The following is a 26,894-nucleotide window of genomic DNA, read 5'->3' as shown; positions in this document are numbered from 1 at the left end:
TTTTTTCATCGCTCAATATTTTTGGGTACCTGTAAAATAACAAAAATTTACTCTTTTTTTTATTTGTTTGCGCATATATTACACAACTTATGCCTATTTAATAAGACCACTTTGGTCTAACTTGGCTAATTGATTTTCAATTAACATATTCTTAATGTATCTTTTATGTAGACTGTTATTAAACTAAAAAATTATATTTTCATATTTTGAAAGAATATGGAAGGAATTTTAATCTATTTCACTAAAAAAAACTGATATATATAGCAATAAGTTTTAACACACATTCGAAATAATCTCAATTTTGAGTAATTTTGCAACGCAAGCGGATTGCAGGTTGACGTTTCCTTATTTTAATAACCCATTTTTACCGTACACTGCTGTTATCATTTTTTCAAAAAGATCACCATTATCTGTCATATAAAACGTCGCCAAAAAATAGAGAGAAAAATCTGAACAGCACTCCGTCGTGTCAGTCCGAAAAAAGGAGCATCCTTGTATGGAACAAATGGCATATTTTCAAAAGAAAGAAAGATTCAAGTGGCTACCTTGCGAATAAGGTTCAATAATTACACAAGTTGGTCCTAGCTTTGATTCGGTTCTGTGTCCTGGTGTGAACGATACTCGGAAAATCCGATAATAAGGTGGAAAATTTCATTGATGAAAACCTGATAACGTGTTGACTATAAGCGTGACCTGCCCAGTAGAAGTGCTATTTGAGATTCTGTAAAAATAGGATGTAGGCTGCTCTATCCAGTTGATAAATCAGTGAGCATAGTTCAGCAGCATCACAATTCCATCGAATTGTACACCATCTGTCCCAGTGGCCATTTGAAATCAAGACAACAAAACCCTTTACCAAATACCTAATGCAAAAAATGTTCCATAATCGATAAGCTTTGGACCCGTATGGTGTTCTTCAGATGTGAAAAAAAAATCGGAAGCTCGCTGTCGCGCAACTAATTAGGTTCGATTATTTTGTCCACAAAGAGCGGCGACGACGACGATTGAAGACGAAATTTGTTTTCGCCAACCACATAGAAAGAAGAACGAAAAGTTAAGCCCAGTCGTGAGACGAAGGAGGCAAGTGAAGGTCGTTTCAGGAGGAATTCAACTGCGGAGAAAGCGGGTTGCAAAAATCTGTTTTGGGTTTTGTGTGATCCGCCTGTGTAAAGAAACAATCAGTTCCGGAAATGTTTTCGACGATATCCCGACCACAAACGGCACGGGGATCGAAGTCCCTAAACATAGCTTATCATCATCGTCACCTGATTTCGATGTAACAACGCTGTAGATTCCTTGTTTATTCTAATTTTATTACCCGTAGTGCTTTTTGATTATTTAAAAAAAATTGCGTTATTCATCCACTTGACTGCAACACGTTGAAGTTCCCTGCCGAAGGACTTCGTCAATTGATACGTTTGTTTGGCATAGTTTGTTGATTATTGTTTTCGATGATAGTGCAAAAAATAATGCTATAATTGTCGGCATTGTAATAAGCTGGTAGTGACGGGATTTGTTCCAAAGTTAAGCTGCAACTTCGTTGAAAACTTCAACAACTCGTCAAAATGAGAGTGGTAGCCCTGGTTAGTGGGGGCAAGGATAGCACCTACAACATGATGCAGGTGACAGCTGAAGGCCACCAGGTGATAGCGCTGGCCAATTTGCATCCTAAGGACAAAGGTAAGCTACACTTGTTACTAGTTATGTACAGCGTGAAATATAAAATAAATGCACAATTTAAAATATAGCATACAACTGATTACTTATAAGTTATAACTTCGATGAACTTCTCGGGTTTGAGAATGATGATTTATTATGACAAACGTTATGACTGTTTTATTCTGTACAAGCGGCACATGGTCCACATAAATATATGTAGCTATACAAACTCTTTTGCTATCGAATTCCCCTTAGCACTCTAAGACCCGAGCTAAGAGAAAAAGAACAAGTGGTTCATGGAAATTTAACATTGAATCAATTTTTACATATTTTGTCATGTATAGTTTTAGTTTTTTTTTGGTACACTTAAAGCGAATAATTTTGGGATATTTACGTTTTCAAATGTAGAAGCATTGAGCCAAATTTTTTTTTAAACTGTAGTGGTAGTTTACGGTTTGACTTTGATGCTCAAATAGATAGCAAACTGAGACCAAAGGGATGGATAAACAACTGGTTTAAAATTCCAAAAAAAAAAACAAACAAACAGACCAACATGAGGTATCAACAGCAAACTGAGAGCATTACTGAGACCTTTTTACAGAACAATTGGGCAACATTAGGGCTTCACTAAATTCAATATGATAGCAAGCTGAGACCAAAATGAGGTAACAACAGCAGGCTAGTTAATTTAATTAATTTGATTTTAAAATTTAAGTGCGATAAAAATATGTAGAATAAACGATACTGTTGTTATGTGCAGATTACAATTTACTGAAGTTTCTTATAATTTGTAACATATTTATAACATATAAAAATAAGGTACCTATTATCATAACGAGCAAGCAGAAATCGTGGGATTTGGGTGGACTTGCTATTCGAGGCTCTCAACTGAAGAGAATAAACCATTCGAGAGAGCGCGTGTGGTGATAGTCATCCGAACGCTGCTCTGCGTCCCACGCCCACCTCCAGATTTTGTTTTATGCTTGTACATTTAAATTTCTTGAAGTTTGAAAAAATTGCTATAGTACCTATACAATTTTTTTAAAAAAGTAATATGAATTTGCATTGTAATCCCTAAAATTTATTTTTTACGCTTTTTACGCGTCCCACGACATCACCTGATGAACAATATTCCTCCAATTCACTCGGTTCATGGCAACCGTTCTCCAACTTCTTGGGCATCCCACATACGCCAGGTCACGCTCCACTTGGTCTAACCACCTCGCTCGTTGCGCCCCTGTTCATCTCGTTCCAACCGGATTTGCAACGAAAACCTGTTTTGCAGGACAGGTGGCCGGCATTTTCGCAACATGTCCTGCGCAACGTATCCGTCCATCTTTCGCCACTTTCTGGATACTGGGTTCGCCGTTGAAGCGCGCGAGCTCGTGGTTCATCCAACTCGTTGCCGTCAATCGTCACCTCGTTATTTCTGTACAAGCGGGCTCGATCGGTCTCGGATTCGCAGGCCAGCATATGCTTCGTCTTGGACGTTTTAATCATTTACCCAATCCTTCCTGCTTCGCGTTTCAGTTTGCGGTAGCTCTCCTCCACCGCCGCAGATGATCTGCCCACTATATTAAATGTCGTCGGCAAAGCAGATAAGAAAATCGCCCTCCTCTCGTCGAATAACAACGTCTAGCGTCACGTCGAACATCATGCAGGATATACCATTGCCTCGTCCAAGCCCCCTGAGCGATTCGAATGAACTCGGCAATTTACCCGAAATCCGCACACAGCACTGCGTTCCATGATTTTCTATAACTCGCCACGGTCGTTTGTACTGTATGCGGCTTCGAAATTCACGGTATTTTTGAAGGATTTGCCGTAGTGTGAGGATCTGGTCCGTCGTAGACCGTCCCTCCATGAAGACTTCTCGCGAATCTGTTTGCTTGTGGCGTTAGGCGGCGAAGTAGGATTCGGGACAACACTTTGTAGGCGCCATTGAAGACAGGAATAGCTCTCACAGTACAATTTGTCGGCCTTCTTGTATATGGGGCACATAACCCCCTCCTTCCACTCCTCCGATAGTTGTTCTGTGTCTCAGTTCCAGACTATCAACCGATGTAGGCAATCGCCCAACTTGTCCGGCCCCATTTTTATGAGTTCAGCTGCGATGCTATCCTTCCAGCCGATTTTTTGCTGTTCAGCTGGTGAATGGAATCCTTAATTTTACTTATCATTGGGTGTGGCTCCACCTCGTCATTGGCTACGCCGGCGATGTACACCGTCTTAATCCCATGCATGTGCGCCGTCAGGTGTTCATCGAAGTGCTGCTTCCACCTTTTGATCACCTAACGATTGCGTCAGGATGCCTCCGTCCTCATCCTGGCAAATTTCGGCTTGCGGGTGCGGCACGAAGCCTTTGCGGGACTTTCGTGTTTCTTGAGACCGATGCAACTGCTCCAGCTTATCGAGCTCCTCCTCTTCTAAGCGGCGCTTTTCTTCTGGAAAATTTGAACTCGCTGTCTCTTCCGCTGTCGGTGATTTTCCACGTTTCGACGATTGCTTCTTTGCACAACTGCCGTCTACGCGCGCTTTCTTTTCGTTCATCACCCTCCTACACTCCTCATCGAATCAAACGTTCCGTCGAGTTCGTTCCACATGCCCGATGACTTTCTTCGCAGCGCTGTTAATGGCTGTCTTGATGGTATCCCAACAGTCCTCGAGACTTCGTCAAACTCGCCCTCTGCCGGCAGCGCAACTTCGATCGGTTGCGCGTAGTCTGCCGCACCCTCAGGTAGCTTCAGTCGTACGATATTTAACCGAGGCGGGCGTCGGTTTCGTATGCTTTCTACTATGGAGAGTTTTGGGCGCATCTTCACCATCGCCAGATAGTGGTCCGACTCGTCAGATAGTGGCGCTTCGACAGGATCTGACGTCGATGATGTCCGGGAAGTGCCAGCTGTCTATCAAAACGTGGTCGATCTGTGATTGCATTTGGTACGGTATTTTCCAGGTGTACTTGTGTGGGAGGATGCTGGAAAAAAGTACTACGTACGACCCGTTTGGAGGTGGCGAAATCTATGGATGTTGAAGAATCGGTCCTTGATTCTCAACCGGAAAATTGGTGGATCGATCGGCCACCACCCGATCACGCGCTTCTTCATCTTCCTCATCATTATCAAAGCTGTCCCAAGCTCGTGTGTGTTGCCATACCTGCTGCAGCGCTTCGATGTCGAATTTGCGGCTCTTCTATTTGTTGGAGAGCACGTGGGTACTGCTCATGAGATTTAGAGATCAACAGTTCCATGTTCCAAGTTTCCAATTGCCAATCCTTTTCGTCGCGTGGGTCTTTACCGATTTCCATCCGAAATTCATTGTTCGTTGCTTGTATTTTTTGTAGTCACTGACTCGTAAGACCCACAGCTAACCCCACTATCTCGCAGGAGTATGATGGTTATGCTGTTGCTGTTTTGGGTCTCGAACACCACCAGGGGTTTATTGTTGTTGTTCAGACGCGTACAGAGCCCCCTAACTCAGTTAGCCCTCAGATTGCTTCAGTCGTGCAATATTTAACCGAAGCACTACGGAGAGTTTTGGGCGCATCTTCACCATCACCAGATAATAGTGACTCGATGTTGGCGCCTCAACAGGACCTGACGTCGATGATGTCCGGGAAGTGCCGGCTGTCTATCACAAAGTGGTCGATCTGTGATTGCGTTTGGTACGTTGATCTCTAGGTGTACTTGTGTAAGACACGGTGCTGGAAAAAGATACTACGTACGGCTATCCGTTTGGAAACGGCGAAATCTATTACTCTGAGGCCGTTTTCGTTGGTCAGCTAAGTACGTTGATGATGCTGATGTTGCAGAAACGGCCCTTGATTCTCAACCGGCACACCCGATTACACCCGATTTGTTGGAGAGCACGTGGGTACTGCCCATGAGATTTTGAGATCGGCAGTTCCATGTTCCAAGTTTCCAATTGCTGGTCGCGTCGCGTGGGTCTTTGCCGATTTCCATCCGAAGTTTGTTGTTCATTATGTTCGTTGCTTGTATTTTTGTGTAGTCACTGGCTCGTATGGCCCACATTTAACCCCACTATCTCACAGGAGGATCGTCGTGATGTTACTATTTTGGGTCAGGAACACCACCAGGACGTTGTTGCACTCCGCACATTGCCCCTGACATGGAGAACAGACGCGTACGGAACCCACTAACTTAATTAGCAGACCCTACACAAACCTTACATGCAGAGTTAAAAAAAAATTTAACCGAAGTTTGTTAAAAATAGAAATAAAAAACTTGCCTAAAAATATTTTGTTTTTCTTTTTTTTGAATTTACAACTCGTTTATTAAAGGCCTTTTACAAAGTTTTAATGTGCCGAGAGTATTCGTTTCACTAGTTAGTAGGGAAGGGGGCCGTAATAGTTGCGGCGACTCAACAGTTAAAAAAAATCTTTGAATAAGGAGCAAGGGGGTTTATAGGGGTTTTTCTTCTTATTATCAGTTTTTCATTAGAAAAAAATATTTTGTTTGATAAATCAAATATTTTCCATCAATATGGCTTTTCGTAGAACAAAAGTTGTTTGTTATCACAAAATACAACTTATGTAAATTTTTCAGTGAAAAAAAATGGGTTCAAGAGGGTTAAGCAATACTTTTATTTCCTTGACTTTTATTTTGTATCGATGGACTGCCGTTAAACCAATAAAGATCAATAACAACTACAATAAAAAATATACGCCGGCAAAGGTAATCCTAGATCAAATCGCTCCAGTTTGAAGCTGCTGTGAGATCAACTTCTCTTTTATACTGTCACAAACTTATTCATGTCCATAGTATGAATGAAATGCTTGTTTTTGAACGAATTTTAAAGTGATTTTAGCTGATTGTCGTAAACGAATGTCATTTCTCTTCATTAAATTTCGTCTTCGAAAACAATAGTATCTAAATCTTATCTCACAAAAACAAATCTCTGTTCCCCTTTTCAGATGAACTGGACAGCTACATGTACCAAACGGTCGGCCACCAGGGCATTGAGAAGCTGGCCCAGGCCATGGAGCTACCCCTGTATCGGCGAATCACGCGAGGAAACTCGATCAACACCAAGGGCAACTACGAACCGACCGAAGACGACGAGGTGGAAGATTTGTACGAGCTGCTCCGTCAGGTGAAGGAAGAGCAAAACGTGGAAGCCGTGGCCGTTGGCGCTATCCTATCCGACTATCAGCGTGTGCGGGTCGAGAATGTGTAAGCGAATGTTTCATTACAATATAACTAGTTAGTGCTAACCTATATCTAGGTATGCATATTGTGTTGGTCGGATTATAGTCGGCTAGACTGTCTGTGGTACAAACAACCTGTTTGCTTCCGTACGGCCGACCGATGAACCACCAACATCATATCAACAAACCGTGCTTTCCCCGTGAACCTGTTCGCGAGAAGCCGGTGCGCTTTTATTGGCGCTACATTGTAGTCAATGCAATAACGTGACTGCGCTGCATAGGGCGGGCAATCCTATAGCTGCCTGAACACATGCATACATATAATGAGATTTTTGGATGCTTCTTATCTTGCTTCCGCCGTTCGTCGGTTTGCTATCAGTGGCGCTGAATCCTATTGTGTTTTTTTCCGCGAGGTTGTTTCATACTGCATTCAGCAGTGGTCAAAAACAAAATATTGTATTTTTACGTTATCACGAGGAATATTTAAACAAACCGTACGTATGCGAATGACGTTTTTGTACACTAATAATTGATAGTGCCGATTGATAGCATTGATTGATTCTCGATTTCATCGAGTGCCGATTCACCGTTAACCCTTCGTTTCATAAATTAACAAATATACAACAATAACACAAGTCAACAAAATTCACCGGTTTCGAGGTGTCAAGAATTTATGAGGTGATTTTAGCCAATTTGAGGGCGCTGAATCCAAATATGATTTTTTTACGGCCTCTTAACTGTTGAAAGAGGAAAAAAATCATTTGACAAAGGTCATTTTTTGGCTACACCTTAAAAATGAACAAGAAAATATTTTTAAAAGACATGATGGCCACACGAGGCAAGATGTGCTCCATCAGTTTTGGCAAAATTATTTCCTATTTATTACCGTAGAAAACTTGGGTTTTCATCTGGCATATGCATGTGTTTTTAGAAAATAATACAGTAAAGTTTTTTCTACATTAGTATTATACGTATCGTATAAAATAAACCGTGTTAGGTAATTCTCGAAAACCGTGCGACAAATTTTTGAGGTTGGGACAGGAGGGACCTGCTTTGAAGATTGAGATACTTAGACATGAAATCTGAGACTTGAGGCCTGAAACCTGAAACTTGAGACCTGAAACTTGAAACATGAGATTGAGACATTAGACATGAGAGATTTTTTTCTCCGGGATTTTAGGCCCAATGGGTTTATTCATCCCAAATAGCCAAGTCACTCGATTCCAGCAGTCGCTTTAGAGGCGAGGCGCAGAATAAGAACATCTGATTTAAAATGTAAGAACTGCGGGGAACAGAATTCAAATCTCCGGCAGAATTTTAAAGCAGAATTTTATAAAAATTTTCTATTACGCCCTGAGAGCCGAATCTGCTCTCATAATGCTTAACATAAGGTGGGCCGCAGCCAAAATGAGAGCACATATTTTCATACATGGTAAACAAAGTGATGTCAGATTTTTCCAAAACTGAAAAATCATAAGGCATCAAATAAAATTCGGCATTGGTGAAATTTTACATTAATACGCTTTCAAATTTTTCGCTAAACGACGTACAGTTGTGGACTTGAAGTCTCATTTTTTGCCACATTTGGCATGGCATGGCATGGTGTATGAAAATTTTATTCTCAAGGCATGATAACAACATTTCCTATTTTTTTGCCTTAAAAGTATAGCTCAGTCATTTTCGAATTTTTCAAACGCTGAGGTCTAAAATGCTTCGTTTGAGTTGAAAACATACAAATTCAACATTTTGTACTGAAAAACGAACATGATTTTTCTCTAAACTCTAAAACCGAACCATCTAATCGGTTTGTGCCAATTTATAAATTCTCTATATGAAATTTTCTATTGAACAACTTTGTCGAAGATCGTAACATAGTATCAGTCAATGAAAATCTGTTTTATTACGTGAAATCCGAATCTTTCAATTGGAGAAGGGGTAAAAAATTCTATTTTTCTGTCTAGTTCGTACAGTAGACTACAAGTTAAAAAGCTATCCACCGATAAAATAGACTAAATTGACGGTGGTCAAATCGTGCGCAAAAAAAGTTGAACCGCTAGCGGGATAAATTTCCGAAATATTGCGTTATGGGCTGCGGATTCATAGTTCATAAACTGATCACACTGACACTGGACACTTAGAACAAAAATTCGACCAATTTCTGGCTAATTTTGCGGGTTCGCAATAACAATGGTAGGTGGCGAACCTACCATTTTTCCGATAAAAATGCCCTGTAGGAAAAATGTACCTGTTTAGCCCGATTTTATCGTAGGAAATGCCCTTTTTTTTAGAGTTGGGTTTCTTTAAATCGATCGATGTGCACTCTGGAATCGATATTGCGTACTGTTGGAAAAATTATCCAACAAACGAAATCGAGTGTCCAGTCAGTATGGTCAGTGGTTCATAGATGCCGCACACGGGGCGTCGATGAACTTCTTCATTGATCGTCACAGATCGTCAGTTCATGTGATTGAACCAAAAATTAGAAAAAAACTAAAACACAAATTTCGATTTCTTGCAAACAGGTGCAAACGGTTGGAGCTGATCTCGCTGGCCTATCTGTGGCGCCGTGACCAGACGGAGCTGCTTCAGGAGATGATCGACTGCCAGGTGCATGCAATCATCATCAAGGTAGCCGCCCTAGGGTTGATACCGGATCGTCATCTAGGAAAGTCGCTCAAGGAAATGCAACCTCATCTGCTAAACATGAAGGAAAAGTACGGGTTGAACGTGTGCGGTGAGGGTGGTGAATATGAAACGTTCACCCTGGATTGTCCGCTGTTCCGGAGTCGAATCGTCGTGGACGACGTTCAAACCGTGATCAGTTCGGCCGATCCGGTATGTCCGGTGGGTTATCTGAACTTTACTAAGCTGCGTTTGGTGCCAAAGGAACGGCAGGAAGGAGTGCTCGTGAAAAATTCTCTCGATTTTATTGCCGATTTGAACGAAAGCAGTTACAGCGATCTCAGTGATCCCGATCTGAGCGAAACGGAGCTGGAAATGATCGAAAAGGCCAACAACGCACGGGTTGTGGCGATGAGAAATTCTTTCAGCAAAGACGATCTCAGCGGAATGGAGAGTGGCGGCGGAGGCGGAATTTCGCGTAGCAATAGCATTACCAAAGATATTTCCACGGAACCGGCACTGCCGAAATCACCCGTCAGGATAATTGCCAGGGAGTTGAGCATGGATGTTGATGGTGGAGCTGACAGCAGTGGGAGCGGAGGAACGCTGGCGTTTGAGCGTGAACGCCAACCGCTGGGCAATCGACCGAGGGCAATGGTTAACTCGAAAGGTTGGATGTGGGTGGCCGGCGTTCAAGGCGTCGCAGAATCATCTAGTCAAGCGATGGAGATTGCTCTGAAAACTTTAGAAGGTATTTTCGTTATCCCAGCTTTTTTCCTGAATTAAAATTTTGAATTTCATTTCCAGAACTTTTGATGTCACATTCGTTTACGCTTCGCCAAATCTGCTACATAACTTTATACGTACGGGATATGAAAGACTATTCTATGCTTAACAAAGTTTATTCCGATATGTTCAATTTCACCAACCCACCCACAAGGGTAAGTATTAGAGTATTAGAGTCTTAACTTTCAACCAATCTATTCTTTTATTCAAATTCTCCCTTTTTAGGTATGCGTAGAATGTCCCCTTCCGGAAAATTGTCACGTTGTCTTGGAGGCCGTGGCTTTCAACCCCGAAAAGTCAAGTAATGTGACCCTTCAAAAACCGATTGACACTCCTGGATTTTACTAATGAGTGATTGCTTTTGTACGTTACAGTCGTCGAGTTGGAACATAAAAGACACACCATGCATGTTCAGGGCATATCTCACTGGGCGCCGGCCAACATTGGAACTTATAGTCAATCGACCAAGGTAAATTTTGCCATACATCTAGCGTAACATTTCAAAAGGGCGAAACTGCCAAATGTAAACAAATCGAGTTAACAGTCATTCCGAATGCACGCGGTTGTACTTTACCTATCAAACGCGGTTTCATCTTAAAATTACTTAAAACTTTCAAAAAATTGATAAAATTCAATTGGGCGAAACTTCCTGTTGATGCATTTTCGTTGGAACGTGAAGTTACGCCTATTCAAAATGGAGTGAATTTTTCTATTCGTGTAGAGCCAAAAGGCGTAACTGAGTTGACCGTGTGTGACAAAACGGCCTAATTAGTTTTTGCGTGTAGGATGAATGGGCGTAACTTCAAAACCAAAACAAAAACGGTCGATCAATTGGGCGAAACTTGCAGGCGTAACTGAAATCAAAAACAATAATAGGGCGAAACTAGAAAATCTCTGAAATTACGTGAAAAAAGTTAAAGTTCTTGATAACCATTGAACAATAAGTGAATATAATGCACATTTTTTGATTTTGTTGAACAAAAAGTGGTCGATTTTATAAATAGGATTTGAATAGGTGTTCGGAATTTTCAAACGCGTTTTTCTCGTTTCGAGCTAACTGCTAGTTTCGCCCTTTTTAAATGTTACGCTAGACATGATGAATTTCAACCAACCTAATAGATATTTTGTCTGCTTTCAAAACACAGATTGGCAACATAACCTACATTTCCGGCCAGATTGCGCTGATCCCGGGCAGTATGACCATCATCGAGGGCGGCATTCGACAGCAGACTAAGCTCACTCTGAGGCACCTCAGCCGGATAGCCAAAGCAATGAACGCTCAGGGATTGTTGAGGGACGTCGTTCAGGTTAGTTATTCAACGTCATCCACTTCAAAAAGTCTATGAACGAAATTTGACATTTTGTTCATTTTTCAGGGTATATGCTTCGTCACCCACCCAAGCTACATCTACGAAGCGAGACGCCAGTGGGAGAGACGTTCGGCCAATGCGATCATGGATTATCTCGTAGTTCCAGCCCTACCCCGGGGTGCACTCATCGAGTGGCAAGTCTGGGCACACACGCACAACGATAAATTTGATTGTAAGATTTTTAACGGTCTCTTACCTACTCAAAAGCATTCTTTCAATACCCTTTTTTATTATTCTCGCTTAGATGAAGAAACGGGTTGCTCTATTGGCGATTATACCATATCGATACGGCGGCGTTGGAACTACGAGAACAACTGTGCTTCAGTCGTCTGTTACGTCTCTACCGGTATGATCTCGAAGGACTATCAAAAGTGCAAAAGAAGACCTTTTTAACATTTTTATTCGTATTCTTTTCATAGGCCTAGCCACCTCAACGACCAAACTAACGGAACTGAGTGACGATTTTATGCTGCACCACAAACAGCTAGCCCAGTCTATCAGCAGAGAACAGATACATGACACTATCGCCTACGTGTTACGAAAGCTACTGCAAGACTACCCTTTAGGAAACAGCCCGTCGAACGAGTCCTGTTCATCGTCATCGGAAGAACATCCGAACCAGTCCCAGCAGCACATGAATGACAACCATAACCAACATCATCATCATCACCACCGACCGGCCAAAAATGGAAGTAACAGCCAACAACCAGCAGCGGAACCATGCAAGCCGACCGTTCATTTGCGCTTCTTCTATCAGGTGGCGGCCATAGAATCGGTTCAATCGTTAGTGGATGCCATCGAAAGTTTTCTCAGCTCACCGTCCAATGTGGCCCGGATCGCCTACACCGTGGTTCCGGCATGCCATTTACAAAACTTTAGCACATTTATTTCGATATGTGGACTGCGGCACCACGAATAGAGAAAGAGATGAAGTTGACCAAGCGAACCGCGCGCGTGCTTTAATCTTACACATACACACTTGTTAGCAGATAAGTTTGAAATTTTTGAAAACGAATTAGACCTATCTTCCTTTTTCAAAAAAAAACAGAATTCAATATTTATCAAATTTTTTCAAAATCTGGTTCTAATGTGTGATTAAGCTAATGTGTGGTAACGTGAAATGATATTTTGTCTGCTTCTGCCGAAATCGATTTTAAAAACACATTTACGAGAGGACGAAAATTCTTAGGGAAAGCCAACAGCAGCAGCAGTTTTTGTCCAATGGGGTTATTATTTATACGGTATATATAGAAATGTTTAGAGTAAAACCTACGCACTCCTTACAAAGGAAAACAAAACTCAAGTTTAATTGTAAAGTATATTGAATGTTGATTAAGTAACAAAAAACAAAATCGAACCAATACCAGTAAAGACAAAAACCAAATCAGCGGTTTTCATTATTTCGTATCACAACTGAAGCCTAAACAACGGATCGGCAAGCAAAAGATGACAATAGTAGGGGGTTATACTACGGGTCACGTGACTCGCCCAATGTTATATTTTAGAACAGGATACCTTATTTTAGATTTTTTTTTTCAATGGCCAGGGTCATCCTACCCTAAAGCAAACGTTCAACTTTTCTCTGTTACAAAAAAAGTAAAAAATATTTCTGCTTCTAGAAATAGTTGTTTAGACTCAAACAAACAATCTGACATAGATAAACTAAACTTTCTTTAAATTTTGCACTAAAAACACGGCACTGTTTGATCACACACGAATTCAAGTACGTACTAGACTAGACATGAACAGTGTGTTTTTGTTTTGCATATTTTGGCTAAATAAACGGGGCAAGTGCAAATTTTGAAATTTTTTCACAAAAGCACCGTTACTTTTTACCAACATTTTTTTATTTTCACTTTCAACGGGAATTTGTTGAGAACTATTTTAGTGATGCAACGAACGATAATTGATAATTTTTGAACATATACATATTTTTTTAGGAAGCCATGGATAGGTCTATTGCACTGGTTGTACCATTAGGAAGATGGAAGTAGGTATGTTCGAATGAATTTAAGATGATCAGTACATTTTCGGCAGCAAGTTGTTCTATGAATCGTCCACGACGGTCAGTACGTTCACCACCCCATATGGCATTGTGAGCGTTGAAATCTCCAACAATCAGAAGAGGATGAGATAAAGAATCGAGGACATTCTCGAATTCAGTTTTTAAGGACTCGAGAGACTCGTTATTTGGAAGGTATGTGGATAATATCGTAACTTTTATGGGTGCTTCTATGGTGACAGCGCAGAAAGGCAGGGATGTATTAAGGCTAACTTGGGATGCCGGGATACCATTTCGGATTCCAAGGCCAGCACTCGAAGTGTAGGGAAATGCGCTAGGAGTTGAAAACCAGCGATAGTTTTTTACATACCCGTTAAGGTTCGGTGTGCGAAGCTCTTGGATGGCTATAGCTACAGGATCGTACCGGCTGATAAGTTGTTGTAATTCGGTTCTGCGTGGGTTGGCGCCGCACACGTTCCATTGGAGGACCAAGGTTTCTTCGCTGGTTGGGGCTCTATTTCTGGATGTGGTGCTGTTGCCGTGACGACGTGTGGGTAACGATGTGTTAATGCCGGTCCATCGATTGGTGATTGATCTCGTGGGTGCTGAAAGGTACGGTGCATCGGAAATGTGTTCGGGTTGGATATGCGTTGGTGTACTTGCCTGTGAAATACACAGGTGTCTGGTGCCAGCAAGCGCCCTGGGTGAACCAGGACTTGGAACAACCAGATTTGCGGCTGGCACCGAACTAAGGCTGTGTAGAAGTGATACTTCTGATGATGTTCTAGGGGATTCTTCGCAGGCTGAGGCTCGGTTTCTGGGTGTTGTGGTACTATTGCTGTGGTGACTTGTTAGTGACGGTGTATTACTGCCAGTCCATCGATTAGTGATTGATTGCGTGGGTGCTGAAAGGTACGGTGCATCGGAAATATGTTCGGGTTGGATATGCGGTGGTGTACTTGCCTGTGAAATACACAGGTGTCTGGTGCCAGCAAGCGCCCTGGGTGAACCAGGACTTGGAACAACCAGATTTGCGGCTGGCACCGAACTAGGGCTGTGTTGAAGTGGTACTTCTGATGATGTACTAAGCGATTCTTCGCAGGCTGAGGCTCGGTTTTTGGGTGTGGTGGTACTGTTGCTGTGGTGACGTGTAAGTAACGGTGTGTTACTGCCAGTCCATTGATTGGTGATTGATTGCGTGGGTGCTGAAAGGTACGGTGCATCGGAAATATGTTCGGATTGGATATGCGGTGGGGTACTTGCCTGTGAAATACACAGGTGTCTGGTGCCAGCAAGCGACCCGGGTGAACCAGGGTCAACCAGATTTGCGGCTGGCACCGAACTAAGGCTGTGTAGAAGTGATACTTCTGAAGATGTTGTTGTTTGGTCGGTAGTAAAAGTTGATTGGGGAAGGGCCATTTTGATGATTTAGTTTTGAGAAAACATATCCTGGCTCTCGGGGATTTCTGTTTCAGATGCGATGTCCATTGCGCTATCATATTCTAAGCTGGGTTTGATCGTGGCTTGTTTCTTCTGTGGAGGTTGTGTTTGTTTCTGGGAGTCACTTTGGATCCTCTTGACTGGTGTCACGGAACGATTTTGGGTTTCCGTTGGTGCCAAGGAGCGACTTTTTCGGTTCGATTGCTGTGCGTAGTTGTCTTTTGTTGGGTTTTCGGGTTTGGGTGGTTCAACAACAATTTTGATGGACTTCGTTGACGAATCATTGTCCTGGCTTTGTGAGCGGTTTCTTTCAAGACTTTGGGACCTTTGTATCCATGTTTTTGCCTTTTGAAAATTTGATTGAAGAGTTTTGCAGGTCGTCTTCAATTCTTCTATTTCTTTCCGCAGCTGTTGAATTACCTGGTCTTTTTTATGGAGTTCATCTTGTAGGGGTGATTTTGGTGAGCTAATTTCAGCATATGAAGGTTGTTTTTGCTTGGATTCGTACAGTCGTCGTGCTTCGGGAAACGAAATTTTTAAATCTATTTGCATCTTGCAAATTTGATCTTCCATTAAGTATTTAGGGCATTGTCGGTTCAGTGCAGAGTGGTCTCTTTTACAATGGAGGCAGAATGTAGGGTTTTGGCAATCTCCTTCGTGTTCCTGGGAGCAGTTTTGACACTTTTCATTTCCTTCACACCTCAATTTAGTATGGCCGTAGTTAAGGCATTTGAAGCAGAGCATAGGTGATGGGTAATACGGACGTGTTGGGATTCGAAGGAGGCCAAAATAAATATACTCTGGTTTTTCAATGCCTGCAACCGTAAGTACAAGAGAAGCAGTTTTAACTGTTTCTTTTTGTACTTTTCTCGTTATTCTTCGAACACTCGTCACATTTTGGTATTTCAATTCTGTCAGAAGTTCTTCATCGCCAAGATCTAGTACATCTCGACAAGTAACGACACAACGAGTGAAGTTCAGTTGCGGGTGAGGCGTCACTTGGATAGGAGTTCCATCGATCAAGGAATCCAGTTTCAAGATCTTTTCAGCTAATTTTCGGCCACGAACCTTGATGGTGTACTTGGTTCCTTTAGCTTCGGTTTTAGCGTAATCAATCCTTCCACCGTCGAGTTGAACAGATTTGCTTATGGTGAATGGGTTTTTCGGGAGATTGTTGCCTTCAGTTGGACTCAATTGTAAGATTATTGTGTCATCTTTAGGACCAAACCATTCGGGTAGCGATCTACTATAAATTATATCCGGTGGGAGTGACCTTTCCGGCAGTGATCATTTCCCGATACGAGTAACAATTAACACATCACCAAAAAAGTTAACCAAACGCCCACGCTGGCTCGAAAATCAAGCTGACTGGCAGCTTTTCGAAAATGTATTACTAGAAAAACTTTCCCACAACACGACACCGAGTCTAGCTGAAATAACAGTAGCAATAGTTAAAGCAGCCGAGGCCAGCATCCCCCGTACAAGTGGCAACTGCTGCCGTAAATCAGTGCCCTGGTGGAACAAAGATGTACAAGAACTAATAAAAGATCGAAGACGAAAGTTGAGACGCCTGAGAATCCTTCCAGCAGACGACCAACAACGCGCCAGCGCTTTAAAAGAGTTCCAAGTATCTCGCAATGCGGCACGTCGTGGGATAGCGGAAGCGAAAAAAACGAGTTGGGAAAACTTTGTCGCCACTTTTACATCCGACACCCCCACAACAGTTATGTGGCAGAATTTCAATCGGTTCTCTGGGAAACGAAAATATTCCCGAATAGTACTTGAAACCCTAAACGGAATAACAGAGGACCACAAAAAAGTTGCAGAAAGCCTTGGAGACCATTTTCAGTCAATGTCCAATCAACCCCAATTACCATTTCCACCGCCACCACGTACCAGCCGGAAAAATGAAAAGGTAATGTCCGAGCTGAAAAGAAAATTCTCTATACAGGAGTTTTTCCACGCGACGAAATCCAAAAAAGGCAACTCTGTGGGACCAGATAGCGTAAGTAACGAAATGATTCGACGACTACCCATTACAACCAAAACGCAACTCCTCGACTGCTTTAACGAGCTGTGGGCGAATGGAACTTTTCTACCCTCTTGGAAAGAAGCCATAATAATACCCCTGGCAAAACCAGGGAAAGATCCTAAAAAAGCTGAAAACCACAGACCAATATCGCTAACGAGTTGTATTGGAAAAACTATGGAACGCATGGTCAACCGAAGGCTCGTTCAGTGGATCGAAGACCGAAATCTATGGAGCCGCAACCAATACGCGTTCAGATGTACAAGAAAAGGAAGGGGTGTAGAACAATACTTAACAGAACTGGAGGCTGCCTTAGACAATCCATTTGAAAACAAACAACACTCTGAGTTGGCCCTACTAGATCTCAGCAAAGCATACGATACTGCTCAAAAAGCACCCATTCTCGATACTTTAGCTAGATGGGGAATTAGTGGAAATCCATATAATTTCCTCCAAGACTTCTTAACAAACAGATCGTTCAAAGTACTGGTCGGTGGAACTTTATCCCAGTTGAAATCCATAGAAAATGGAGTTCCACAAGGATCAGTTCTTGCTGTAACACTATTCTTAATTGCCATGGAGCCGTTATTCGAAAGAATCCCCCGCGGAGTGCAAACATTCGTTTATGCTGACGACATAGTGTTACTTGTATCAGGGGCACAAGTGAAAAGTGTTAGGAAAAAATTGCAGAATGCTGTGACAAAAGTGATCGAATGGGCTGACGAGATAAATTTCACGATTTCTTCGGAAAAGTCAAGCATACTTCACATTTGTAAGAGAAGAAAACACAAAACGGTCCCCCAAATAACTATAAATGGTAAAATCGTTCCTGAAGTAAAAAAAGCGCGCATCCTCGGTACAACGTTCACTAAAACTTTAAACTTTTCGCCCCAAATTTTCGAAACCAAAGCAGCATTAGAGTCTCGCCTAAACCTCTTACGTGCAATAGGCGGTCGATCATATGGAGGTCAAAGAACATGCCTACTGAACATGTTCAAGAGTATAGGTGAATCAAAAATATTTTACGCAATTAACACTTTAGGGAGAAAAGGCATCAACTCGCTAAAACCACTAATGCCCAATTATAACTCCGGTATACGCATCGCTGCTGGCGCCTTGCGGAGTAGTCCAATATTATCCCTTCATGCAGAAAGCGGAACTCTACCGTGGATTTACCGATTAATAGAGCGCATGACAACATCCACCATTCGCACGCTCGAAAAACCACATGCTACAATCACTCCGGCCTCACAAAGGACACTTCAAGCATTCAAATCACTAACTGGAAAAGATGTTCCCAATGTTTGTAAATCCAGATCAGTTTGCACCCGACCATGGAATTTCAAAACTCCCAATGTAGACTGGTCGATCAAAAAAAGTTTTAAAGTAGGAGAAAGTAACCAAAAGGCAGTCCAACTGTTCAAAAACCACCTTGAACAACGCTATTTAAATCATCTCCAGATTTACACCGATGGTTCAGTTGCTAACAAACAGGTCGGATTTGGCATATCATGTGGTAATCGAGAGATCTGCTATCAACTACCGGAAGAGTGTACTATTTTTTCGGCGGAAGCTATGGCGATATTATTCGCACTTAAAACGATTGCCCACAAATCAAGATATTCGGTAGTCATTTTTTCTGATTCAGCTAGCGTTTTGGAGGCAGTGGAGTCTGGAAAATCTCTTCATCCATGGGTGCAAGAGATTGAAGAAAATCTCCAAAAACTTAAAGGAACCCTGTGTTGGATCCCCGGTCATGTAGGTATCGATGGAAATAGCAAAGCTGACGAATTAGCTGAAAAAGGTAGAAGTGGTCCGAAAATGTCAACTGAGACTCCAGCGCCCGACATGATCACATGGATAAGATCGGAGATAAGGCTTAAATGGGAAGAAGATTGGCTAGGTAACCGGCAACTTTTCTTGAGGAGAATCAAATCTACCACTTTACGCTGGAAAGATAGAAACATCCCCCTGGAACAACGTGCTCTGACTAGACTCCGAATTGGACACACCATGCTCACGCACTCAGAGTTTTTCACAAAAGGGATAACCACGTGCAACACCTGCAATCAACCACTAACAGTTGCGCATATTATTGGAGAATGCAGGTTATATGGGACAGAACGACAGAACTGTGGAATTGACCATGACGTATCGAGGGCGTTGAATGTGCTCAACGAGGACTACCTACTACAATTCTTGAGAAGTACTAAAATAATCCAAAAACTCTAGACATAAGTTAAAAATGTAAACTTTTCTTAAGAGGGCGAATGACCAAGTTGGTTAAAACCCTCTATAAATAAAAAATATAGAATAGAATATATAGAATTTTTTTAGGACATGTGAAAGTTGAACTATGGTGAAAACCGTTTGCACTTGCCCCGGTGTACCTTAGATGAGCTTTCATGTGTTCTCGAAGTTACCACGCTTTTTACCACTTACTTGTTGGAGTCAGGATTACCATTAAAAAGGTTGGCAAGTCACCTCACGTGATTCGCAAAATATGCCGCAGTTTTTGATCAAGCTCTCATATACTCTTCTGTACTTCTACTATTCGTTCGAAAGTTGTTCATGTATGCTAATTCGCAGTGAACCTCGCTTATCCGATACCCGGCTATCTGAGCTTTCGTATTTTTCGAGCCATCTGGATCTCGGTATCCCACCCACATTGACCGAGCTTTGCGCTGCAAAATGAAAAAAAGTGAATCAAATGTCTTAGTTTCATTCACTTCAGTATTTTTAGATCGCAAGTTAGATTGAGAAAGAAACATTTTGAATGCTTAAATTAGTTACGGTTTCAAATGCTCGTTTCCTACATTTTCCCTACATACGAATAAGCGAAGTTCTACTGTAACAGGCTATATTCCGCTATTCGCCACCAGAGGCTGCAGGTGGAGATCGAATAGCCAAACCGAAAGAAGCGATAATCGAACTGGAACTTTGGCGACGACTTTTAGCATGAAATCACGGACTGAACTTAGAAAATTTTAAACTGGCTAAACTTGCTAGAGATGTAGGGACTCAGCGAAGTCCGTTGGTTTACGAGATTCGAGGGGAACACGCTACTCGGGAACCAGAAGCTGGTTTCCTGTTAAGACCACTGGCCTATGCGATTCTCATCAGGATGCGAGTTAGAATCCTTAGAATGATCCAGTATTATGCGCCAACTGACGTTGCCGATTTGTAGAAGGATAAAGTTTTACAGTCAACTGAAAAGCGTGGTTGAGAAAATTCCTTACGGTGACATTCAAATCCATTTGGCGAGCGACGTCAACACAAAGATTGGTTCCGACAATCAGGGCCTTGAGCGCATCAGTTGGTGGAAGAATTTTGTGGCAATGAAACATGGTGATCGGTGAATTTCTCTTTCCTCTTCGACCAGCACCACGGCCCTATGCACCGGAGGATCGGCGCGGGATCATTAAGTAAGTAGTTCAACCAGCACATAAGGTTTAACGAGTTCCTTTCGATTTCCTAATTTGGGAAAGAAGCGGGAGGGACTCTAGAAAGGGACCCATACTTCGAACCGTGACTATCGCCCGAAGCCGAAACAAAACCCAAAATAAATCCTTGCAAATGGGAGTTCGTCGTTCGTTACAAAGCATGCTAGCGGTTCGAATCGTCGGACAAGACCAAACCCGTTACATGGACCAAAAAAGAAAGGATCGATTTGATTCGCGGCCTATCTCCGCAGTAAAGTAACAAAGCAATTTAATCCCGAAAAAATGGTCAACGTGTGACTCCCTTTCCAATTAACCTAATCACTTAATCGTCGTTATTGTCGTTTTATGCGTGTCATGTTGGTTTTACATTCTTCTTTTTTAGGACTTGAAACTTTCCCTCTTTCAAACTTCTAACTAGCAGTGCTTATGGTGGAGACGCTTGGTTTCTCGCAAGATTACTTCATGATTTTGCGTCTTTTTTGTTTAGTTTTCGATTTTTTCACCTCATGGGTGGTGGTGAAAAGGCTACTTTTGACTGCTTGCCAGTCCGAAAAACCTCGATTTTCCTGCCAAAAAGTGCCAAAAAACATTTAATTCGTCCAGCTCAATAGAGACGGTCAGACTGTTAGCTGTTTTTGGGGACTTGATGTTAGTTTCGTCGCGTTCGATCGCTCCTTTGCGGCTATATATCGCCCTCCTGGATGATGTTTGGTGGACGAGGCCTATGCAGATAGCTAAGACGGGGCGATTAGAACATTTTTTGTTCGGCCGGTCACCACATAGCAAATGCGCAGCTATGTAGACTGACCTGGTGTAAGTTCAGTTGAATCCGGTGATGGTTTTGCTGGATGAATTGTTTGGCGAATGCTGGTCCGGTTATCAGCCGCTAACCAGCCTGATGTGACCGCAGTGCTGTCGGCCACTCGTGTCATGGTGCAAACGGCTGTGGAGCCGCGCTTCAATGAGGCCCGTCTTCTAGGTTGCTAGGTTGGATACTGCGGTGAGTGTGCGTCGTACCTCGTACCTGTGACTACTGATTGAATGCACCACTTTATTACACTCTAAACAGTCCTTCAGTTTTACCTAGCACAGACTATTCGAATTTCAAAGTAATTGATCCTGACTTTTCTAATCACTGGACGTAATTGAGCTAGGAGTCTCTATCGTCCTCTGATCGACCTGGTCTAGCTTGACTTTCGCAACCGGAACGAAGAAGTCTAAGGCAAACAACTACATCCCAATTCGCGAATTCTTTGAGTAGTCCTCGTCTTTCCCTACTGGACCCGAAAAATAGAGGCCTAACTTTTGCTTTGCCAAAAATAGGTGCACAAAAGCCCCCGAAAGAGGTCATTCACCTGACGCCAAAATAAGAATGTGGCGGTGGCCTACAGAAGAAAGTCGGATGTCGATACAACGTCCGCCGGCCGGAGAATCCTGAGGTAAAGAGGGCGTACTTTGAACAGCTTGAATCCCGAGCCTCGGAGCTCCCGACAGACGGAACAGTCGAAGAACACTGGTTTTGAATCGAGAATGCATTTTTTTTGTCTTTATTAGAGAGACTTTCAGCCTTTGGCTGGTTCGTCTCTAGGAAAAAGGCTCTTTTTTACAATTCTTTTATCAAATAAGATTCTTTCAGGAAACACAACATTTTTTCTTCTTCTACTGCATCGTTCGAAAGTGCATTCCGGATTGATCCATCAATTGGTATGCATTTCTTGGGCCTGAATATTGTGGACATTCCATCAGTACGTGTTCTACCGTTAATCTCGCATCACATACGTCACATATCCTTGATGGTCCCCCAGAAATACAGTGTCGATGAGTGTACCTAGTGCAGAGCAGACATTTTTCAAGCATCATAGTTGACATGGTTGCTGATTTTCCTTCATCGTCACGTTTCAAATCTCATTTGACTACTAGTCAAGCTTCAAGGGACTGGAAAAGCTTGACTATCGTCATGGATTTCTGTTCACGTGACGGTGTTATTTTTCAAACGACGGTCGTCAAAGCAAATTGACGGCATCGGTTCAAAACATTTTATGTATGATTCGAAAAATTTTGTGTATTTGGATTGCTTGTTGGGCGATTTGCCAGTGTTAAAAAAACAAATAAAATTCGGTTTAAAAAAAAACTACCAATTGCGGAATTACAATATTGTAAAGGAATTTTAATATAAATAATTATGAAAGGCAATTTTTTTGCGCATAGTCGATATTGTCCTTCTAGTCCCTAGCGGATTCTCATCGGTCGTGACAGTTGATGTTACGTTCGAAAATGTCCCGGTCCCGAACTATCCTGGACTGATCTCCAAAAACGGAAACGATGATCGTTGTTTTCAGATTTTTTTCAGCCACGACCATAACGAAACTTTTGTTTTCGGCGTCGTCTTAAGATGTTTTTTTTTATCTGAACATTATTCCGTCACAGTCAAAAAGACGACGACGGGCTGATGGCGACTATGATTACTCCGACGCTTCATTTGACTGAAGGTTGAGGCGAGATCGTTTGCTTGGTTACTCATTTGAAGGCGTCTGTTATGAATGCGACTGCTTTAACTTTTTCACAGTCACAGTTTTATGACTGATGACAGTGAATTTTGTATGCTCTGACCTAGTGTGCCCCACCCGAAGTCTAGATAGTAGTATTTGTTCGCTCGTGTTCGCCCGATCATCCCAGTTGTTGGGTTCCCCTTTTATCTTTGCCAGATTCAGATTTCTTTGAGATCTCCATTCCGTTAGCCATGCGTCCCATATTTTGGATTTTACCCAACGTGAAAGATCTGATTTAGGTATTCCAACTTCATATTGGGTTTCGTTGCGACCTAAGGCTGCTAGTCTGTCCGCTTCGATGTTTCCATGGATTCCAGAATGGCCTGGGATCCAGCAGAACGTAAAGTAGTCCGGAGCTGCGAGTTGAATGTGTTGAATCCAAGGGTGGCGATTTTTTGGATTTTCTAAAGCGAGCAGCACACTCGCCGAATCGGAAAACACAATAACGTTGCTTGTAGAGGTGCAGTAGTAAAGTGCCAGCGCTATGGCTGCAGCTTCTGCTGAAAAGACCGACGTTTCTTCCGGAAGACTCCGAGAAATTTGTAATGTACTGCTATAAAGGCCTGCTCCGACTTTTTCGTCAAGTTTAGAGCCATCAGTAAAAAGTTTGTTGTGATTTAGGAACTTGTTTTCTACAATTGAGTTATAACAAGCGATGACCTTTCTTGGGGCATCTCCTGCACGAATTTTATTTTTTATTTCCCAATTTACCTTCAGTTTGTGGCAGTTCCATCGTTGATTTCCAAGACGTAAAACTTGCTCAGTGTTGGGTAGATGTAGTCCTGTGTATTTTCTAAATATTGTTCAAGCGTTTTGATATAGAAATTGATTTTTGCTAAATTTTTCTGCTACATTGGTGACTTTTTTGGTGGTAGAAAGAGCGGCAACAAGGTGGAAGGGAAGAACACCAGCCTCTGCACAACTGGAAAGCAGAAGAGCTTGGAAGTAATCCGTTAGCATTTCGAATCACTTTGTTGTAGATGGGGCCTAGTATTGATATAATATTTTCCAAAGAATGGCTGGTAATTTATATAGTTCTTGCTTTAGTTTTTTGCAGTGTGCCACAAAATTCATCCGCCTATCGAAAGTGATTCCTAGAATTTTGGGCTCTTTTCTCTATGGTATTGGTACCCCATCTAATAATACTTTCAGTTTCCAAGGTATATGGTTTTTAAGGCAGAAGTGGCTCCTGAGACATTTCTCTGGAGCCATTGTGTATCCCATAGATTTGGCCCATTTTAATATTCTGTCTACAACTGTTTGAAGTTTCGTGTTGTTCACTTTAAGACTACGTCCCGTAACAGCTACTAAAATATCATCTGCGTAAACTAAGACATGTACCCCTTTATTTAGATTTTTAAAGATGGAGTTAATCGCGATCAAAAATAAAGTAACTGAGAGTACAGAACCTTGCGGAACACTATTTTCTTCGTCTTTGACTGTGGACAGTGTTGTTCCTATAATCACTTGGAATATGCGGTCAGTTAAGACATTTTTAATGAATTTTCCTAATTTTCCACCTATTTTCCAGTTGCAAAGTTGTCTCAATATTCCTTCTTTCCACGTTCAATTATAAGCTTTCGAGATATCGAGGGATGCAATATCCACGTGGTGTTCACTGGCAAAGGCTTCGTTAATGATTTCTCCCACGTCTGCTAGGTATGTACTAATCCCATATCCACGACAAAATGCATGTTGGCGATTGTCTAAAAGTTCTTTTTCTTCCAAAAGAGTAATAAATCGACGATTCACCATGCGTTCCATAATTTTAGAAGAACAACAAGTAAGGCTTATGTGTCGAAAGTGATTGAGTTCTCGACTTTGACATCCGTTTTTTGGTATTGGTACTACAAGGCTAGTTTTCCATATGACAGGGAACCTTCCTCCAGCCCACAGTCGGTTAAATGCTGCGAGCAGAACTGCTTTAGCTGAAATTGGTAGATGTTTTAGTATTGGGTATCCGATAGAGCAAGGTCCAGCTGATTGCCCCTTAGTATTATCAAGCGCAAAAAGAAGTTCGTTCAATGAAAAGGGCTGGTTATAAAAGAGAATGCATTTATCATGATGGTACTCTCGGTAGTGTATAGTAGAAGAAGTAAATGAATGTCGCAATTGAGCAGTCATTTACCGGATGAGCCAAAGCAGTCGCCCGCTCACGATATGCGGAGTTGGAAAAGGAAGTGAAATGAAGCTTGTAGGCGAGACAAGAGAGCCTGGACAAACTTGCTTGCTGGAGAGGGGGAAAGAGCTTTCATTGGATATAAGTATCCGATTACATGAATGACATTTCTCGGTGCCGTCGGTGCCATGGTGATGCAAGGACGAATGCTATAATGCCACAGAAAGACGGAGCAGGTCATCTGAAACGTTGAACAGAGCATTCCCAGTCAGGAATAGCGATGGTCAACAGAACTCGTAGCGAAAAGCTGCCGGAACACGGTAGAGTGACTCTCGATCGATCTCGATACCGAGCGATTCATTTGAGTATGAGTGCCATGCGCAAAAGGATAGGCGAAAGCAAAACTTGATCGGCACACAACAAGCAGAAGTGCGCAGTACTCAGGTCACTAAATCTTTCGTGAGATTAAAGCTCAGATGCTCCAGAGGTTTAACACCTGAGTGAACAAGTACGTACGATTAATATTAATATTAAGTATCCTACTTTTCATATAAAATTAATAATACGAATTATAAATAGGAAGTCCAAAGATTGACACATTCTTGTAAGTAAGAGATAGTGTCGACCGTTCAAAATAAGACAGCCTGTGTAACGTTCTGTATATTTTAATTCCAAGAGATTCAGCCATTGGTACGGCTCGTGATATAGCTTAGTTGGCAGAACACTTGCCTGCTAAGCCGATGTCCATGAGTTCGTAAACAGCGTACCCAATTGAACCGGATGTTGAAACGACTAGAATCGAACCATAAAAAAGCCACTGGTAAAAGTGGAGGGAAATGTAAAAAGCTGTTTTATTTTATCGAGTTATTGATTATATCTACGACATCTTGTTTAGCTTCTAAAGCTATGTGAACCTTCACAATAAAATCATATAAAAAAAGCCATAGATTACAACCCGCGTCATTGAATATTTTAATTAAAAAGGGGTTAAGTTTCTTTTCTTCGTTCCAACTAAGAAGTTTTTATCTTGTATATATATACTTTTTATTCATTAGAAAATAGATTGTTTTGCTGGATTATACAATTATTCTTCCAGTTGTTTTGGATGTGTGTGTACGTGTAGTAGCTGTTTTTTTAAATGTTTTTGATGTTTCCAATTCAATCGTTCTTCAGTGTAAGAGAAAAGCGGTGTTTTTTTTTGTTATAAGGTCCTATATTCTCGCGGTCTCAATATTCCTTTTGTTTCCTGCTTACAGTTTTATCCATTTTCTTCGCGTTTTTGAAAAAGTATATAATAGTGGTATTCAACATAGCACGGTTTTTTCGTTCTTTTTCTTCATCTAATGAGGAGAAAGTACAAAAACGAGAGATCCTTCCTTCCATCGTCCGGTTTTATTGGTATCCAATCCAAAACTTTCAATATTCCTTATTCGAAAAGGTGTGGTCAGATTGTGTTGTTGTGTAAACGTTTAAAAATCATAAAGAAAGTAAAAAAAATCAGAAATTCGGCATTACGTTCGAAGTAATCTTTGTGTTGTTGAACGAGATGTTTTAACTTCGAAGTTCCGTTTACGATTTGGGTTTACTCTTTTTCTTCTGCACTACGACGTTTGTTGTGTTTTTTTTTTGTTTGGCCTCGTTCGGAAATGTATATTTATACCGAATTGTGGGATAGTCTGTAGAAAGTATGTATTGATTTGTGTGGGGC

General features: G+C 41.8%; 2 protein-coding genes across 12 annotated transcripts in view; one reads left to right on the top strand and one right to left on the bottom strand.

Annotated features, from left to right (window-relative positions):
• Positions 1–26,894, bottom strand: part of LOC129754380 (uncharacterized protein CG43867-like) — a 691,811-nt gene that overhangs the window by 343,008 nt on the left and 321,909 nt on the right. The window lies entirely within an intron of this gene.
• Positions 408–12,988, top strand: LOC129754384 (uncharacterized). Its single transcript, XM_055750434.1, has 10 exons — positions 408–1,680; positions 6,593–6,851; positions 9,349–10,199; positions 10,256–10,389; positions 10,460–10,535; positions 10,609–10,703; positions 11,380–11,541; positions 11,611–11,776; positions 11,849–11,950; positions 12,024–12,988. The coding sequence occupies exons 1-10, from the start codon at positions 1,566–1,568 to the stop codon at positions 12,521–12,523; spliced, it is 2,460 nt and encodes an 819-aa protein (XP_055606409.1). The 5' UTR covers positions 408–1,565; the 3' UTR covers positions 12,524–12,988.

The sequence above is a fragment of the Uranotaenia lowii genome, chromosome 3 (genome assembly GCF_029784155.1).
Source record: "Uranotaenia lowii strain MFRU-FL chromosome 3, ASM2978415v1, whole genome shotgun sequence".
In the NCBI taxonomy this organism is placed as follows: Eukaryota; Metazoa; Arthropoda; class Insecta; order Diptera; family Culicidae; genus Uranotaenia; species Uranotaenia lowii.
Note: the sequence above shows the minus strand (reverse complement) of the source record. Positions and strands in the feature narration are given on the sequence as shown.

What these genes read in the sequence shown, in the direction of transcription:
- LOC129754384 (XM_055750434.1), top strand. Translation starts at nt 1,566, where the DNA reads ATGAGAGTGGTAGCCCTGGTTAGTGGGGGCAAGGATAGCACCTACAAC. An exon ending in TGCTCTGAAAACTTTAGAAG is followed by an intron (nt 10,200 to 10,255) that starts GTATTTTCGTTA and finishes TTTCATTTCCAG; the next exon opens with AACTTTTGATGTCACATTCG. An exon ending in TGTTGAGGGACGTCGTTCAG is followed by an intron (nt 11,542 to 11,610) that starts GTTAGTTATTCA and finishes TTCATTTTTCAG; the next exon opens with GGTATATGCTTCGTCACCCA.